At 48.8% G+C, this 16,246-nt stretch overlaps 1 protein-coding gene and 1 long non-coding RNA gene across 4 annotated transcripts in view; one reads left to right on the forward strand and one right to left on the reverse strand.

The window, feature by feature from the left end:
- Positions 1-204: 204 nt before the first annotated feature.
- Positions 205-1,471, forward strand: LOC125945170 (uncharacterized). The gene is made up of 2 exons (XR_007466670.1): positions 205-437; positions 1,360-1,471. It is a non-coding gene; the product is annotated as an uncharacterized LOC125945170 (long non-coding RNA).
- A 1,514-nt stretch (positions 1,472-2,985) lies between these two features.
- Positions 2,986-16,246, reverse strand: part of LOC119449359 (gem-associated protein 8) — a 40,811-nt gene continuing 27,550 nt past the window's right edge. For all 3 annotated transcript variants that reach the window (XM_049665183.1, XM_037712532.2, XM_037712531.2), the window contains one exon: positions 2,986-3,216. In XM_049665183.1, coding sequence (XP_049521140.1) covers positions 3,020-3,216 — 197 coding nt within the window. In that variant the 3' untranslated portion in view covers positions 2,986-3,019. The remainder of the gene's footprint in view (positions 3,217-16,246) is intronic.

Consider the following 16,246-nt stretch of genomic DNA (forward strand, 5'->3'; position numbering starts at 1 on the left):
GCGCCGCTCGAACCGCTATTCGCCGAGCGCCATCACGTGGCGCAAAATGACGTCAAATGTTCAACTGCGCCGCTGCGAAGCCAACTTTACGGGCACGACGGCGACTCAACGTGTTTCCATCGGTGCCATCGTCATTGCAATCAGCGGATCGTCGAGCGGGCGGCGTGCGTTTCATTCGGCGGCTCTTGGTTGCAGGTACATACGTACGGTATTCGACGATATTAAGTCAATGAGCTTGGTGAAGTGATACGAAACACATCGTAATGGCACTTGTAATCCAGTATATACGGGGTGCAGCACACCCAACTGCACAAACCGCACGGAAGGCGGCAAAGCTTTTTATGCGGTGCCGTGCGGACGGACAGACGTGCGCCGTCGGCTGATATGTGGTTATGGGCCGAGACTGAACGGCACCCAATAGGACCAGGATATGCGAGGTGAGTTCGCCTTGTTTACGCGTAAAGCAACATTTATCTCGCGGAACACCCCTGTTAACGCGCTGAGATGCGTACGCCTGGCACGAGAGGTTGTTCACTTGTGTAAGATTTCTGGCGTATATGTGCCGGGCGACACAGACGCGGGACAAAGAATGAACAACACGTTGGTGTCGCGCTGCGCATATACGCCAAGAATGTTAACCATGTTAGCTTACTAACTCGCCCAACTCGCTGTGTTGCTTGTATGATTGTTCTGACTATGTGGGTGTAAACAGTCTGTTCGAAACAGTAAAGACTAAGCTGCAATTTGCCGACTGCAGCCTGGTTTTTCTCTCCTCTGTTTCTTTATTTAATTTTTTGGTCGGCGTTCTAATTGTCCATGTAACGTTGGTTGATGTACGTGCTAGAGTTCATTGTTTTGTAGTAAGCGAAAACCTCGCTCGCTGCCGCTTATGAGACAACTGTGATAGCTCCAGCGTTTACCGCCCGCAACATCTTGCTTGTTCGATCGGCCTTAGTCGAAATGAGGAATGTAAAATTCTGGCTGTATGTTTAATAAGCGCTGTGTTATAGTAAATTGACCTTAATGACCTGCATTCTCATGTTGGGATGGAGGGTCATGCACAGACATACAGATGGTTGTCATCTGCACTGCTAGTTTGTTCTAGGATATTTACAAGACTCGCGGGCTTCTGCTAGGTATCAGACAAAGCACGGCTGTTGAATATTGCACATTGACTTGACACAGTGTCTTCAACTACTGGTTCTTGTGATCTGAGTAGTATGAAGAGATCAAGAAAAATTTGTTGTTATATTAGAGTCTGCAATGTGTGAATAACTGCTTTGCAAGTTTACCATCTTGCTGTGATTAGTGCAATAACAATAACCTGTTGTTACTCTTAATAGCTTGTTGCCTTTCCAGTTGCTTTGAATTCTGCCCCCAAGGCTCCACGAACCAGCACTCTTACCCTGCTGCCAGCAGCCATTGGTCATCCATTCTCTTGTACGAAATAAATTTGATGTAGAAGCTTCTGGATCTTGAATATTTTTCTACTTGCAGATGTGCTGCTTCGAAGCAGCTGTTTAGTCTGCGGCATGAATGAATCGTAAAAAATAAGCTTTGCATATAATGTGCGCATGTGAACATTTGAAATGCGTTTAAATCTACGTGTCTGCACCGCACGTCTCGAAAACGTGTTGCTGCTGTGAACGACGGTTAGTAATAAATGACGCTCTGTTAACGGCCACTGACATAACTGGAGGCATGATAGTTGTCTTGGCGATGATCATTAATCGGCTGGTTTCGGCAGCCAGTATGCGCTCACATAATTGGACACCTTATGTGTGTGAAGTTTTCTTGAAACACGTACCCTTCAAAACATTTCTTGCCTTCCGGCCTCGGAAGCGCTGAGCAAAGTGCCATCTTGCTCAGCGCTTGCGAACAATTTCCGCATGTAGCCCGCGACCAGCAGAGAAAAAAAGCTAATGAAACACCGCGCGGCACCGAGTGGCTTCACGGCATAGCTGGAACATAATGGCGGACCTATGCGCAACTCTGCTCCCGTAGGGAGCATATACAGTAACTCTATTTTGCCGTATTCGGTTGTGGCGCCCTCTGTTCACTGTATGGAGCCTATAGAGGCTAGAAGGGTTAACCCTTCTAGCCTCTATGTACTGTCTGCTGTCTTGCCGAGTGACATGGGCCGCTGGGTGTGCCCGGACAACTTGGGCAAAGCGCATGTGGCCAATCCCCCAGAATGGATGTGCCAAGCTGACACAAGGAAAGCACGCGATAGGTTTCTTTAGTTAATTCGCCTACTTTGGATGGACATCGGCCGATCTGGCAAAATAAATACCAGGAGGAGAGTAATGTGTAGAGAGAAAGCACAAATGCGGATGAAGAGAGCAGGACACCTCATTTGTTAGCGAGCGCGTGCCTCTCACAAGTCGTTTGCAGCACTGTGGAAGCTGCAGGACTTCCTAGCCAATGCACTCTACCGAATGTCCCTCGAGATGTGTTCATTCGGGCCGCGTCGTCTGCTCACCGTCACAGTAATTCGCGGTATACGACGTGCACACGCAAACGTCCTAACATGTCACGTATCGCTGTAATGCATTATTTACCAAGCGAAAATAGAACTCTCTAATTCCGCCAATAAATAGACAGTTGCACGCAGAGCTATATTCCACTGTGCTAGGATATTACTTGTGTACATCTCGTACTTTCGACAGTACTGCAAACAATTTATGAGAAGTTTCGTTGCTGGCTGCGAGCGCCCCATTCGTAACAGACCCTTGCTTGATGGATAGCCATTGCAGTGAAGTTGCATCCAGTAATCTAGGGAAAGTGGGGGTTGGTATGGAGCTTTAACAAGGGTGCTGTGATTACAAGATATACCACGTCATGGTATTATTTGGCATTATGGTTGGCATTCCGTCGTCTAGGGTGGCTTTATTCGCGCCCAATACTGGAAAGCAAACACGGATGCAAATTTTGTGGGATGGCCGTTCGTCACTGGTGGACAAGAACACGCAACACATACTAGTGTCATTTCCAGCATGACTGTCGTTTATTGGCAACGTCAGAGCTTGAGCGGGATGTTGGGCCAGGGTTTGGGTTGCTGGCTGTCAGTGAAGTGTTCGAAGGAGAGCTGCATGGCGGTCTCCATGCCTCGCACTGCGGCTGCGGCAGCCGGCCCGTACAGCTGCACGTGGTGCCGGCAGGAGGCCGAAGCCACTGTTTGCCCCCACTGAAGCTCCTGCTCGACCCCAGAGTTACCTGCATGTCAGCAGACAAGACAGTGTTCTACAGTCGAACGGCGTTGTGTCGGACACGAAAATACCTTCATAATATCTGATATTCGTTATAAGCATAGACACGGATTTCAGTAGGGAAAAAAATGGCGGGCAGGTCTATGCGAAAGAAATGCAAGTGGGGTGCCACAGACGGGCCAGCAAAGGGTCTCCTGCAGGAGCAGGCATAGTAGAAGCTGCCGCATTGGGCTGCTGTTCTTGTGACAGGTCTGAGGGCCATTGATACAAGCGGCGACCTGAGTGAAGCGCCAGGGATGTACTCGAGGGAAAGCTCAAGAGACGAGAAGACTGAAGGGCCGGAGGGCAACCTCCGCCACTTATGAGAGAACAATTAGGCCACAGGTGTTCCTTTTATTTCAGCGAGTGAGCCACCCACTATTGCAGGCCCGTGTGGTGATGATGAGTATATGTCCTACAGATGAGTAAGATGAAATGTACATGCAGCACTCGCATTATTACTATTTGACATAAAAAACACACAATGCACAGAGAGGGAAATAGGAAAGGAGCAGGCTGGTACCTGCCATTGAGAGGGGCATAAAGCCTGCCTACTCTTGTATGTATGCAAACAAATTCGGTTAGCAACAACCCAGACGACACAAAAAGTCCCACAGACGTCCCCAAAAAATCAACACATCCCACATCCACATGAAGACGTCCGGTGGATTTCGATGCGACGCTCTAGTCAGCAAGGTCCGAAAAGCACGTCATCACGGATCTGATTGAGAGTGGATGAGCATGCCAAGTATTTTCCGCATCAGGAGACGGTCTGCCAGATGGCTGTGTGTGTGCTTCCCCAGAGGGGCTGCTCTTTTTAAATTGACCAATATTTTAGATTATCCTACTCAGGATGTGCCAATGACATCACACCTGGGATTTTCTATCGGCCCACACATTAATAGTCGGCCTCCTCGATGTTCGGTCGTTCAAGTGACTGAGAAAAACAAACAGGTTTTCTGATATGTTCAAATTATAACCCAAGGCATAACGTTTCAAGTTCAGAGCGATGGAAGATCTTGCTGTCCAGCCCCGCCCTGGAAGACCAGCTTTGGCTCGTAATCAGGGGCCAGGCGGCGAGAACAGCATATGGATTCCCGTGAAGTGGGAACCACTTCCAACCGGTGCATGCACTGAAAAGCTCATGAAATAAAGTTTTTCATTCATTCATTTCAAGTTCATATGCATACACCATAGTTTGCATATTTTCTGATAGCATTGACTTTGAAAACTTTAAGTTGGTTAAATATCCAACCTGTGCCAGGCCGAAGGCCTTGAAGAAGGGAACTGCTTACTGCACTTCCATGCAGGCACACATCTGTGCATGCGCATGCGCATTTAGACCGATACCATGTTTCATTCAGAATTTTGGATATCCAGTATCTTCTAAGTTATTTTCAATGCGTAATTTTATATTTACTTCATAAATCCAATGATTCGTTATATCCATGTTTGTTACATCAACGTATGACTGTGCTGGTAGAAGTAATTTACATAGTGTCCAGGAGTTGGATAGGGATTCCTGTCCTGTTTTCTATCAGCCACGGTGCCTATCAGTTTTCAGCTTAGCAGCACACCAACAGACGAGTCTCGAACTACAGGGTCATACAAAAGAAAAGCCACCTCGATTAAGCAAATCAAATTAATGAGCATTCGAGACTGGTAAAACAGAATGGAAGGACTTGTACACTGTTATACAAATTTAGTAGCTTGAGTGTATACGAACCTTATCTGGCACCGCAGATGCCACATTCTGATGACATGCATGCTTGCCTTCGCCTTCTGTACACAAATCACAATCTCGCAATAAACAAGGTACTTACTGTTGTAAACCAGATGTATCATGTCATGTGTTCAACATAAGGCGATACAAATACAGAATGAGGAACATGATGCTTCCCCTCCGATTATTTGTGCGACAGCACATATGTTAGGTAATGTACTGATTAAAGACGGTGGTTAGTGGGATTTGTGTTGGTACAACAATAAACAGTGCGAAAACTGGACTATGTATAAGATTAACAGAACACAGGGTCGCCTATGACATCCCTTTGAGCTGCAGCTCATTCTACGTGAAGCAAACAATGATTACCTCACTGATCGTCTCCGGGAGCATGCTAACAACGTAAAACAGATGTATGGCAGTAACCTGGGGCGATATTCTGTAAGAGTCTACCTAGTGGACTGTCTATTTCAGCTGTCGCTGATTGGCTGCTGCTTGGTGTGCAGGAAGGAGACTGGCTGGCACCTTCCTGCACATCAAGCAGCAGCCAATCACCGACAGTCGAAATGGACAGTCCACTAGGTAGACTCTTACAGAATACCGCCCCTGGGTTTGCATTGCCAGGCAAGTGGGTACAGCCCGAAATTCAAGGAACTCATCGTCATCAAGAGGCACGCAGATCAGCGCACATGCAAGATCATCAATGCCTTTATTATTGTTATATGCAGCTCTTCGTGCGTCAGCACGGTATCTATTCAATTAGTAGACAAGGAAATCACGTATCTGCAAGATTAAATCCTCCCCCACTCTTCGCACACTCAGACCTCATTCATTAAATTAAATTCTAAGGTTTTACGTACCACAACCACGATATTGTCGCAACGTCAAAAACAGAGGTCACACAGCACTGATCAAGAGGAACAGCAGCAGGTCGCCTTTTAATACTGTGCACTACCGCGACTTCTTCTTCACTGCGCCTTGATAAAAACGCTCATGCATACTCGCATTGTCCTCTTCTTCATCGGAGCACAGGCGCGACATTTGCGTCCCTCTGAAGGAAGCATCGTCCCGATGCGCAACTTAAGCGTATGAGGGCGGTGTACAAAGGCACAGTGTAACACACGCAAAAGAAAACACAAAAAAAAAACTACAAAAAAGAACCAACAAAACTTAGTTCGACAGATACAACTTCATCCGCACCACATGCACCACTTCGGGTAAGTGCTTGTGGCAAGTGGAGCTATTGTCACTGTAAGGAATGACCTCGTAGGTCACGTCGCTCAGGCATCGGATCACTCTGTACGGCCCAAAATACCGTAATAGCAGTTTTTCCAAAAGTCCGCGACGGTGTATGGGCATGCAAGCCCATACTTTATCGCCGGGAATGTAGAGAACAAACCTGTTTCGAAGATCATACCATTTTGCATCTTGGTCTTGCTGATGGCAGATACGTACGCGGGCGAGCTGTCTGATGTCTTTGGCGCGCTGAGTAAATTCGTCAACCTCGGTAGGTGTGTTGTCACACTCGTGCGGCAGCATGGCATCCAACGCCGTCGTGGCTTCGCGACTGTGGACCAAGCTGAAGGGTGTCATTCGAGTAGTTTCTTGTTGAGCGGTATTGTATGTGAAGGTTACGCAAGGCAAAATCTATCTGCTCCCAGTTCTTGTGTTCTACATCGACGTACATGTCGACGAACATGCATAGCATGTCTACGAGTGTCTTATTAAGGTGCTCGGTTAGTCCGTTGATCTGGGGATGATATGCGGTTGTTTTCCGGTGGCTTGTACCACTGAGTCTGAGAACCGAGTCAAGGAGTTCTGCAGTGAAGGCAGTTCCTCTGTCTGTGATAACTACTTTTGGGGCGCCGTGCCTAAGGAGGACGTTTTCGAAGAAAAAATTAGCTGCTTCGGCTGCTGTGCCCCGCTGCGCAGCTTTAGCCTCCATAGCGCATCAGATAATCGGTTGCGACAATGATCCATCTGTTGCCGGCTGTAGAAGTTGGAAATGGGCCCAGGAAATCCATTCCAACTTGGGTGGAAGGCTGTCCTGGTATATCGACTGGATGTAAGAGACTTGCAGGCTTGCCGGGAGGTGCTTTGTGTCTTTGGCAGTCGGCACATGTTTGGACGTTATGTTTTCAGGGTGTCTACCAAGTTGACATTTTCAGATTCCCTGAGTTTTCCAGGTTTTCCCTGAGTGATTTTGCTAAATTCCCTGAGTGAAACGGAACCTTCTTTTACATCAAGATGGGCTGACACCATGTTGCCTGATGCTGTCACTCTTTAGTAAGCATGTTAAAAAAAATGCGAAGCATCAATTGCGATAGCAAATTAGTAGAGAGCTATACGGAGTAAGGATAGTAGTTTTATCGATCAGCTGTATAAACTTAGACATGCACCAGCATTAGCAATGCGCCGAACTGTTGTCGACGCCGTCGGCGTTTTGCCCGCGTTCGCACCGAACGCGCACGGCGCTGGTGACTGTTGCCTGTGCCTCTGGGGGCGGCTCGGAAGTTTTCGACGACATCAGAACGGGACACTCGTCGAGCAGCGTCCGGAGTCTTTACCACCTTCTCGCCTCACCACGTTTTTATATAAATACGCATTTGGTGGCGCAGCTAAACGTCGCCCCCCCTCCCTCCCTCCATTACCGCAACTTTCGTTCCCTTTCAATTAAATTACAGCTAATTTAGGGACGGGCGAATAGTGGATTTGAGGTTCGAAGCGAGTAGTGATTTGGTCAAATAATTTCGAATCGAATAGTTTGAACAGTATATATCACATATTACAGTAAAACCTAGTTAATTCGAACTTCACGGGATTGAAAAAAAAAATGTCCGAATTATCAGGATATGCAGAAAACAATAAGCAAATGCTTACTACGTCAGCACGATTTTATTAGTATAATGGATGAGCAAATCCTTTCGCTATTTAGCACAAAAGCAGTGCGGAAGCTGCAATTCTCGTCATCTCGTGACTGATTGGCTCTCGCAGCGGCGATCGAAGCCTCGCGACTTCCTTCGCAGCACGGCTGCGGCGCGCGCCATCATTTCCTACACGCTTTGCACTACCGCGCGCACATCCCGATAATTTTTTCGCCAGTAAGCTCAACGCCAACGGATCGCACGTCCATCGTAATGTAGCCGGTGCGCTTCATCCTCGACAGCTTTGCCCCGAGTCAAACCGAAACAACTGCTTGTCGCAACCGCGGCCGCTATCGACACGATTATGAACGGCGACTTTGCGGTGCTTAAGGGAATGGCCACGAATAGCGGCAAAAACGCCCGCTTCATGCCGCGAGCGGCAACGCATCATGACGCGCGCGGCAAAAGCGGCAGGAATCGGGGGTGTTACGGCTTGCCGAGAGCGACGAGGGTGACGTCACGGAGCCAATGGCAACCGGACCTCCGCCGCGCCGCGCCGGGTTATCAATCGACGATTGTCGTCTCTCGCGGTTCTATAGAGGGATTTCTGGACGCTGTCCGATCGCACCCTTTTCGCTCACGGTGAATCCGCGTTCCGAGAGCGCGCGAGATCATATCGCGCTGCCGCGCGGCGAGACGCGATTGCCACGGTGGACTTCGCGGCAAGGCGCTGACGCGCGGCAACTTGCCGCTAGTGTGACCTGAGTAATGATGGGATATGGTTATACGAGTTTATGCAGTAATACATGTAAGTGCAGACTCATTAGCAGCATTGCCTCCATCTTGATGGGCTATACCTACGCCTCGTGATGAGTCTGCACACTTTATGAGCTGTGGACATGCAAGACCCACCCACACTTGAAAAGATCCTATCATTCACAGGAAGGAATGCAACCGGCTGACTTCACTGCACAATTTTGATCTGCTTTTCTTTAATGTGTTATCTACTACTTATAAAAACCAGATGTCTGCCTGCTTTTCGCATTATTGCATGTGTTTTACAGGAAGTAGAGACAGAGAAGCAAGAAAAGGCAAGGATGTTTATGGCTAAGTAGTTTCTTAGAGTACTGCGATATGTTACAACCAGCATAAACAAAAGTAATTCGATGCACTGAAGTAAGCGAAATGTGCAATTACCTTTTAATGTGAGGGTTAACACAGATGCAGTACGGATACAAAGTCTGCAACACACTGAAGGTTTATTGGTTATTTTATTCAGGAGAAAAATGATGCATCAGAAAAATGAGAAAAGAACTGTTTAAATATTGCTTCGAAAATAAATTGGCAATACTGCTTATTCCCAGTCAAAGCGCGAAATATGCTATTGTAGAACATTCATTACGATATCCAGTTTGCACGTTCGCTTTGCGTCTCGCAGCGGAAGTAACAGAACCTTGAAATGAGATAATTCATTGGGGAAAATGCGCATGAAAGCCCTAACCAACTGACTGCAACTAAATGGTCGCGCGTATAGCGTGACCTATTGACCACAGCATTTGTCCGTAGTTGCATATTCTTTAAATTGTTCCGTCCGTAAAAGCATACCGCGATAAAACTGTGGCGTTTTCGTATATCGCGAGTTGTCTCCAGAACCAGAAAATTGGGACGACATCCGAAGGCCATGCCTTCCCGTGAGGGACACCTCGTAGTATTTACCAACTCGCAGCGCGTGTGAATAGCGGAAAATCACGCAAAAGTACGTACTATCAGCACCCGAAGCGGGACTTCGCGGCAAGGCGCTGACGCGCGGCAACTTGCCGCTAGTGTGACCGTACCCGGCCGACGCACGCACCGAGTCAGAACGAAACTACCGTTCACTGCAACAACTTCAGACGAAATCGCGGTCGCTATCTATGCAATCATGGATGGCCACTACGCAGCTCTTTAGGCACGCGGCCGACGTGCGTATTGAGTCAAAACGAAACTAAACGAAACCGCTGCGAAAGAAACCGCGGCAGCTATCGACGCGATGATGGGTGGCGACTATGAAATCCCGCGGCCAACGCGTTGTTATGCGCGGCGGTAAACGCAATAAAGGCACAAATAGGCACGAAGCGTTCCGTCGTTGCTGTCATTCACGTACGATTTCCGCTGCTGACTATGGCTATGCTGACTCCGCCGCTTCGTTTCGGTTGTGCGCTAGCGCCGTTTCTGCTCTTCTGCGTCGCACATTTCAGGCTCTTTAATGCAAAAACATATAGCCTTCGAGATTTATGGTTGATGTATGGCAGCCATGACGTGAAGCATAGCCTCCGAGATGTGCACCGACCGTCCGCGGCTTTTGGCTGCCTATTCGGGACCGCTGAATAATTCGAAAATATTGAATCCATGAATTCGAATCGAAGCGAATAACGAACATAGAATTATTCAATGAAATATTCGACAATACCCTATATTCGCCCATCCCTACAGTAATTTTCCCTGATAGAGGCACAAATTCCCTGAGTTTTCCCTGAGTTTTTCCAGAATATTCAAAATCCCTGAGAATTCCCTGTTTTCCCGGTTTTCCCGGTTGGTAGACACCCTGTGTTTTACAGCACCGGGTAGCTTTGGCCAATAGTACTTGCGTCAGAGTCGGGACAATGTTCTCGTGTAGCCTAGATGACCTGAGGTGGCTTCATCGTTGCATGCTTTTAGTATTTCTTTTCTAAGTGATGCCGGTACGACAAGCAGGTACGTGATGTCGCTGGCAGAAAACTTTGAGAGAACATCATTCTGCAGACAAAACAACGGCAGTCCCCTGGCATAGAGTTGCGGGACGTCTTTACTTCGGCCTTCCAAGAAATTATTGAGTGGGAGCAGCTCTGGGTCGTGGCGCTGCTCCTGTGAAATGGTGACGGCGTCGACCACTCCCAAAAATGCAGCGTCTATGTCCAGGTCATCGGTACCTGCGGGCTCGACAGGTGACCGCAAAAGGCAGTCGGTGTCGGTGTGCCTCTTCCCTGATTTGTAAATTATGGTCATGTCGAACTCCAGAAGCCTAAGACTCCAGCGCGCCAGACGGCAAGATGGGTCTTTCAAGTTAGTCAGCCAACAACGAGAATGATGATCACTGACAAACTGAATGAACGGCCGTACAAATACGGGTGCAATTTGATAACCGCCCACACCACGGTGAGCCATTCCTTCTTGGTAGTCGAGTAGTTTTCCTCCGCACGAGAGAGAGTTCGCCTGTTGTAGGCGAATACTTTTTCGGAGCCGTCTTGCCACTGCACCAGTACGGCACCCAGACCAACATTGCTCGCATCGGTGTGAAGTTCTGTAGGGGCTTCCAGGTCAAAGTGCGCAAGAACTGGAGGCATTTGCAGGTGCTGGCGTATTTCGTTAAATGCTACATGCTCACTTTTACCCCACAGAAAGGGAACATCGTCTTGTGTAAGGCATGTTAACGGGGCAGCAATACATGAGAAGTTCGCAATAAACCATTGGTAATAGTCGCACAGCCCCAAGAAGCACCTCACTGCCTTCTTTTCGGACGGTGTGGGGAGCTTTGCCACAGCGTCTATTTTCTCTGGGTCAGATTGTACACCCTCGTAACTGACGACGTGGCCGAGGAAGCACAGTTTACTGAAACCAAAATGACATTTTTCGGGCTTTAACGTCAGGTCAGCCGAGTGTATGGCTTGGAGAACAGTGAGTAACCGGCTTAGGTGCTCCTCAAATGTAGCTGAGAACACTATGACGTCGTCTAGATAGACCAAGCATGTTTGCCACTTCAGGCTTGATAGTACGGTGTCCATTAGATGCTGAAAAGTGGCTGGCACTGTGCACAGACCGAAAGAAAGTACCTTAAGTTCGTAAAGACCATTGGGGGTCATGAAGGCAGTTTTCTCATGATCTCTCTCATCGACCTCTATCTGCCAATATCCGCTTCGTAGGTCTATTGATGAGAATTTAAGTGCATGCTGCAGCCTGTCCAGCGAATCGCCTATTTGTGACAGCAGGTAGACGTCTTTCTTCGGGACTTGGTTTAATTTGCAGTAATCGATGCAGAAACGCAAGCTGCCGTCTTTATTTTTGACCCAGACCGCGGGTGATGCCCAGGGACTGTTCGAAGGCTGCATCATGTCATCCTTGAGGATCTTTGTCACTTGCTTTTAAACTCTTCACGTTCCTTTGGAGCTAAACGGCAGGGGTTTTGTCGAATCGGCCTCGTGGCATCATTCGTGATTATACGGTGCTTGGTCAGTGGTGTTTGTTTGACCTTTGACGTAGACAAAAAGCAATGTTCGAACTGGTGTATCAGCTCCAAGAGGCGCTGTCTCTCGGAAGCGACAAGGTGGAGCTGACGTTGACAAAGGTGTCGAGGCCGGAACGGTCGTTTCTTGACGTTGTACAGCCGAACAATCTGGGGTGATGTCGTCGCAGTACGCAATTACGGTGCCCTTTTGGATGTGACAGCATTTGTTGCTGAAGTTTGTGAGAAGGACTTCCGCATGCCCATGAGTCCCGTAGAGTACGCCTCTAGCAATCGAAACGGCTTGCATGAGCAATAGTGCAACTATTTGCTCCGCAATCACATTCCCATGGTAGGGCTTCTGGCATGAGACAGATACAAAGCGGCAGTCTCGCGGTTGAATGGTCACATCGTCGGCGATTCGAAGACGCTCATGTTGCCCATCATGAAAAGTGTCGGCATATGGGCTTGCAGAAAACGTCACCATATGTCCCGCAATGTTTATGACGGCGTCGTAATCTCGCAGAAAATCTATCCCCAAGATGAGGTCTTCGCAGCAGTCGGGGAGATTGACAAAAGTGGCAACGAAGCTGGAATCACCGATGTGGATTCGGGTGGTGCATGTTCCCGTTGGTGTCATTATCTGGCCCCCGGCACTCCTTATGTGTGGCCCGGTCCACGTCGTCTTCACTTTTCAAATGCAGTCGGCCAGCTCTCACCGCATAATCGAGAAGTCTGCGCCAGTGTCAACAAGCACTGACGTGATGTCCATCTATCAGAATGCTGAGATCGGCACAGGCAACGTCGTCGGCGTTAGTATTCATCGTCGTCATATCGTCTTCTTGGGGAGTGTGGGGGGTATTTTTGGCGTCTCGACGCTGGGCAACGTTCCCCCCGGAGGTCGCTGCCAGTTAGATTCTCTGGCGCGAGGCGATTTGGGGAAGCGTAATGCACAGGTGACGGGGACTGCCAGCGACGACGTGGTGACACTGTTTGGCTGGTTGACAGGTGATCATTGTTTGGGGCACAACGGTTGTCAAAGCGCAAAGCTTCCCACCCCAGCCTCTTGATGGGGGCAGTAACGGGCAATGTGGCCAGGTTCCTCCGCAGTGGAAACAGAGTGGTCAATGGTCGGCTGGGCGCCACAAGTCGGTACGGCGAACCGGAGGTCGTCTCAGACTCCCGTTGCTACCACGGCACGGAAACGGTTCGTGGCTGAAATGGCGGTACCTCCGGTGAAGGGGGAGGATGTCGGACCACGTCAGCATAGCTCAATGGCCGTACCTCTGGACATGGAGCTGATGAGGAGAAGGCTTGCCACAACTCTTGGCGCACGACTTCGGCAACAGAAATGAATGGCAACTCCGTAGGAGGAACGCTGAGGGCTTGCAGCTCTTCACGCAGAATGACTCTAATAATTTCCTGTAAAGAAGTCTGGTCAACATTCTGAGCTGCGGCACTTATTGGTGTGTTGTTGGGCAGGCGGTCAAAGTGGTGGCAATGTTGCTGAAGTGCCCGCTCGATGATAGTCGCTTCTTTGATGAAGTCGTCGACTGTTGTGGGCGGGTTTCGTACATGGCCTGCAAACAGATTCTCCGCAAAGGATGACGCACTTTCTTTGCCTCAGTCATATTGTGGTCAGCTCGGCAAAACAGATGGGCCATATCCTCCGCATACATGGCGACGGTTTCATTTGGTTTCTGTACGCGAGCCTCAATAAGTTGTTGCGCATAATCCTGCCGGTCCGAGCTTGAGAATGTATCGAGGAGCTGACGCCGAAAATTGCCCCTCGTTCGGAAGCTCGCTTCCCTGTTCTCATACCATGTGCGAGTGCCGTTTTCAAGCGCAAAATAAGCGTGGCCACATTTCTGTTTTCAGTCCAGTGATTGACCATAGCGACGCGTTCATACTGATCAAGCCAGTTCTCGACATCTTCAAAAGCATCGCCATGGAGGATTGCGGGAATGCGAGGCTGTTCAAGGGTCATCTGGGAAAGCTTCGTCAACGTTTGAGAAAGGACAGTGGTCGGTGGTGTAGGAACTGCCATGCTGGTGGGAGTCGCAACGGAAGGAAATTCCGGGCTCAGGCCGAGCAGGCACCGACTTAATCGGTGGACTGGAGTCGTTACGAGAGGTGGAGCTTCTGGACTGGCTGTACGGGGCCCGATAGGGGTTGCCTGCATGAGGATCAGGCTCCAGTACCTCCACCAGTGTCGCAACATCAAAAACAGAGGTCGCACAGCACTGATCAAGAGGAACAGCAGCAGGTCACCTTTTTAATACTGCGCGCTACTGCGACTTTTTCTTCTGAACTGCGTCTTGATAAAAAAAGCTCATGCACACTCACATTGTCCTCTTCTTCAGTGGAGTACAGGCGCGGCAATATTATGAGGCATGCCTAATCGGGGACTCCAAATTAATTTTGACCACCTGAGGTTCTTTAAAGTGCACCTAAATCTAAGTATACGAGCGTTTTTGCACTTTTCCCCCATCCAAATGTGCTTGTCGTGGCCGGGATCGTACCTGTAACCTCGAGCTCAGCAGTGCAACGCCATAGCCATTCAGCTAGCGTGGTGGGTTCACCTTCTTTTGAAGGAGAACTGTCTTTTTTTGTGTTAAATAGTCTTTGAACCTTGAAACCGTAGAAGAAATACTGGCAGGTCCCAGTCAATTTATGAACCAGTTTCAGTTTCCCAGGAGGCGTGTGTCGTGGTATAGTTAATAGCGCAGCCGATGGTCAAAACGATGTTTGATTTGTATGCTCCAGCTCACTGAGTCATTGCTGTATCAGGCTGCACAACGAGTATAGTCTCTGTAATGAAATGAGCTGTATAACAAAGGATATGTCCTGGTCGAATTCCTATCCTTCTTAAGCATTGTGAACACCTGGGGCGCGATCAGAGATCTTTGTTCAAAACGCGTTCAGTTGCTGTAACGTCACAAAGTGGCAGTATGCAAAGAGAACAGGAGGGAGAGAGTCAGCCAATCAGCAAGCGGTGAACCATTTCATAGTTGCAACCGCCGTTTGGATCCACTCCAATTCACCAGATGTGCCATGCGAAGCCAGTCTCGTAGCGAGAGGATGACCGCTTGAACTTCACATCTCTCGTTGCGTTCTGCTCCTAGCAGACGACGTGCTCATAATCAAAATGATTGACAGGACTGTCGTCATTTTAGCGTCACCAAAAATGACAAACTCCCAGATGTTTGTCGTCTGGGGAGTTTACCGCTTGCCAATTGGCTGCTCTCTCCCACCGGTTGTCACAACTTTTGCATACTGCCACTTTGTGACGTTGCAGCAACTGAACAGAATGCGAACGAACAAAGATGTCCGATTGCACCCCTGTACACACGTACAGCAAATTTGCCTGTACAACAGAGAAGTTTGGGCGCTCCCGATGCCTGATTTGTTGCTTTACAACGAACCAACATGGCGGCACCACCACTGCCCTCGGCAGCCACCACTGACATGCGGTGCACATAGGGAGTGGACGCCACAACAAAGACTACGCGGGAGATTTCAGGTATGGACTCCGCAGTAGATATGGTGGTAGCCACCCACTACTCTCAATGCAAAAAAGAGGAGGCTGAGCTGTTGAACAATGACGACCTGATTCCAGCTCTGCAGTTCTGCCTTCTGCCATTTGCAGGTTTCACCATGTATGCTGTTAACAATTCTGAGTTCAGCTTAATTCATAGAGGGCGAAGTGTGCCGAACAAAATAAGCAACTTCTCTCATGAAATAGCCTTTGAGTTCACGTTAATTAAGGTGTGCTCTTGTTGAACGTCCTTAGCTGTCTTCTATTGTGAGTGTTACAGTGCACAATCTTTAAAACAATGTGACCTGTATAATGAAGCATTTCTGAGGTCCCAAGCACTTTGCTGTAAAGGCGCTTGACTGTACTTACACGGCCCCTGGATAAAAAGAAAAGGTGCGGCCCGTTGCGTGGCGCCGAAACGGCGTCTCGGGCCTACTTTTCCTCACGCCCGCTCTGGCACCACTGCTCGGGTACAGCCGTTCACGGAGAAGCATTCCCACAGCCGCGTTTGTACGCGCGACAGTGACTCTAATCAGGCCGTAAATAACGCGTTTTATAGTTGCACATTACAGGTTGAAATTGAAGTCGTTATTAGAAATGCCGATTACCCCACATATGTGAAAAGTCTGCCCTAAG

The sequence above is a fragment of the Dermacentor silvarum genome, chromosome 4 (genome assembly GCF_013339745.2).
Source record: "Dermacentor silvarum isolate Dsil-2018 chromosome 4, BIME_Dsil_1.4, whole genome shotgun sequence".
Classification (NCBI taxonomy): Eukaryota; Metazoa; Arthropoda; class Arachnida; order Ixodida; family Ixodidae; genus Dermacentor; species Dermacentor silvarum.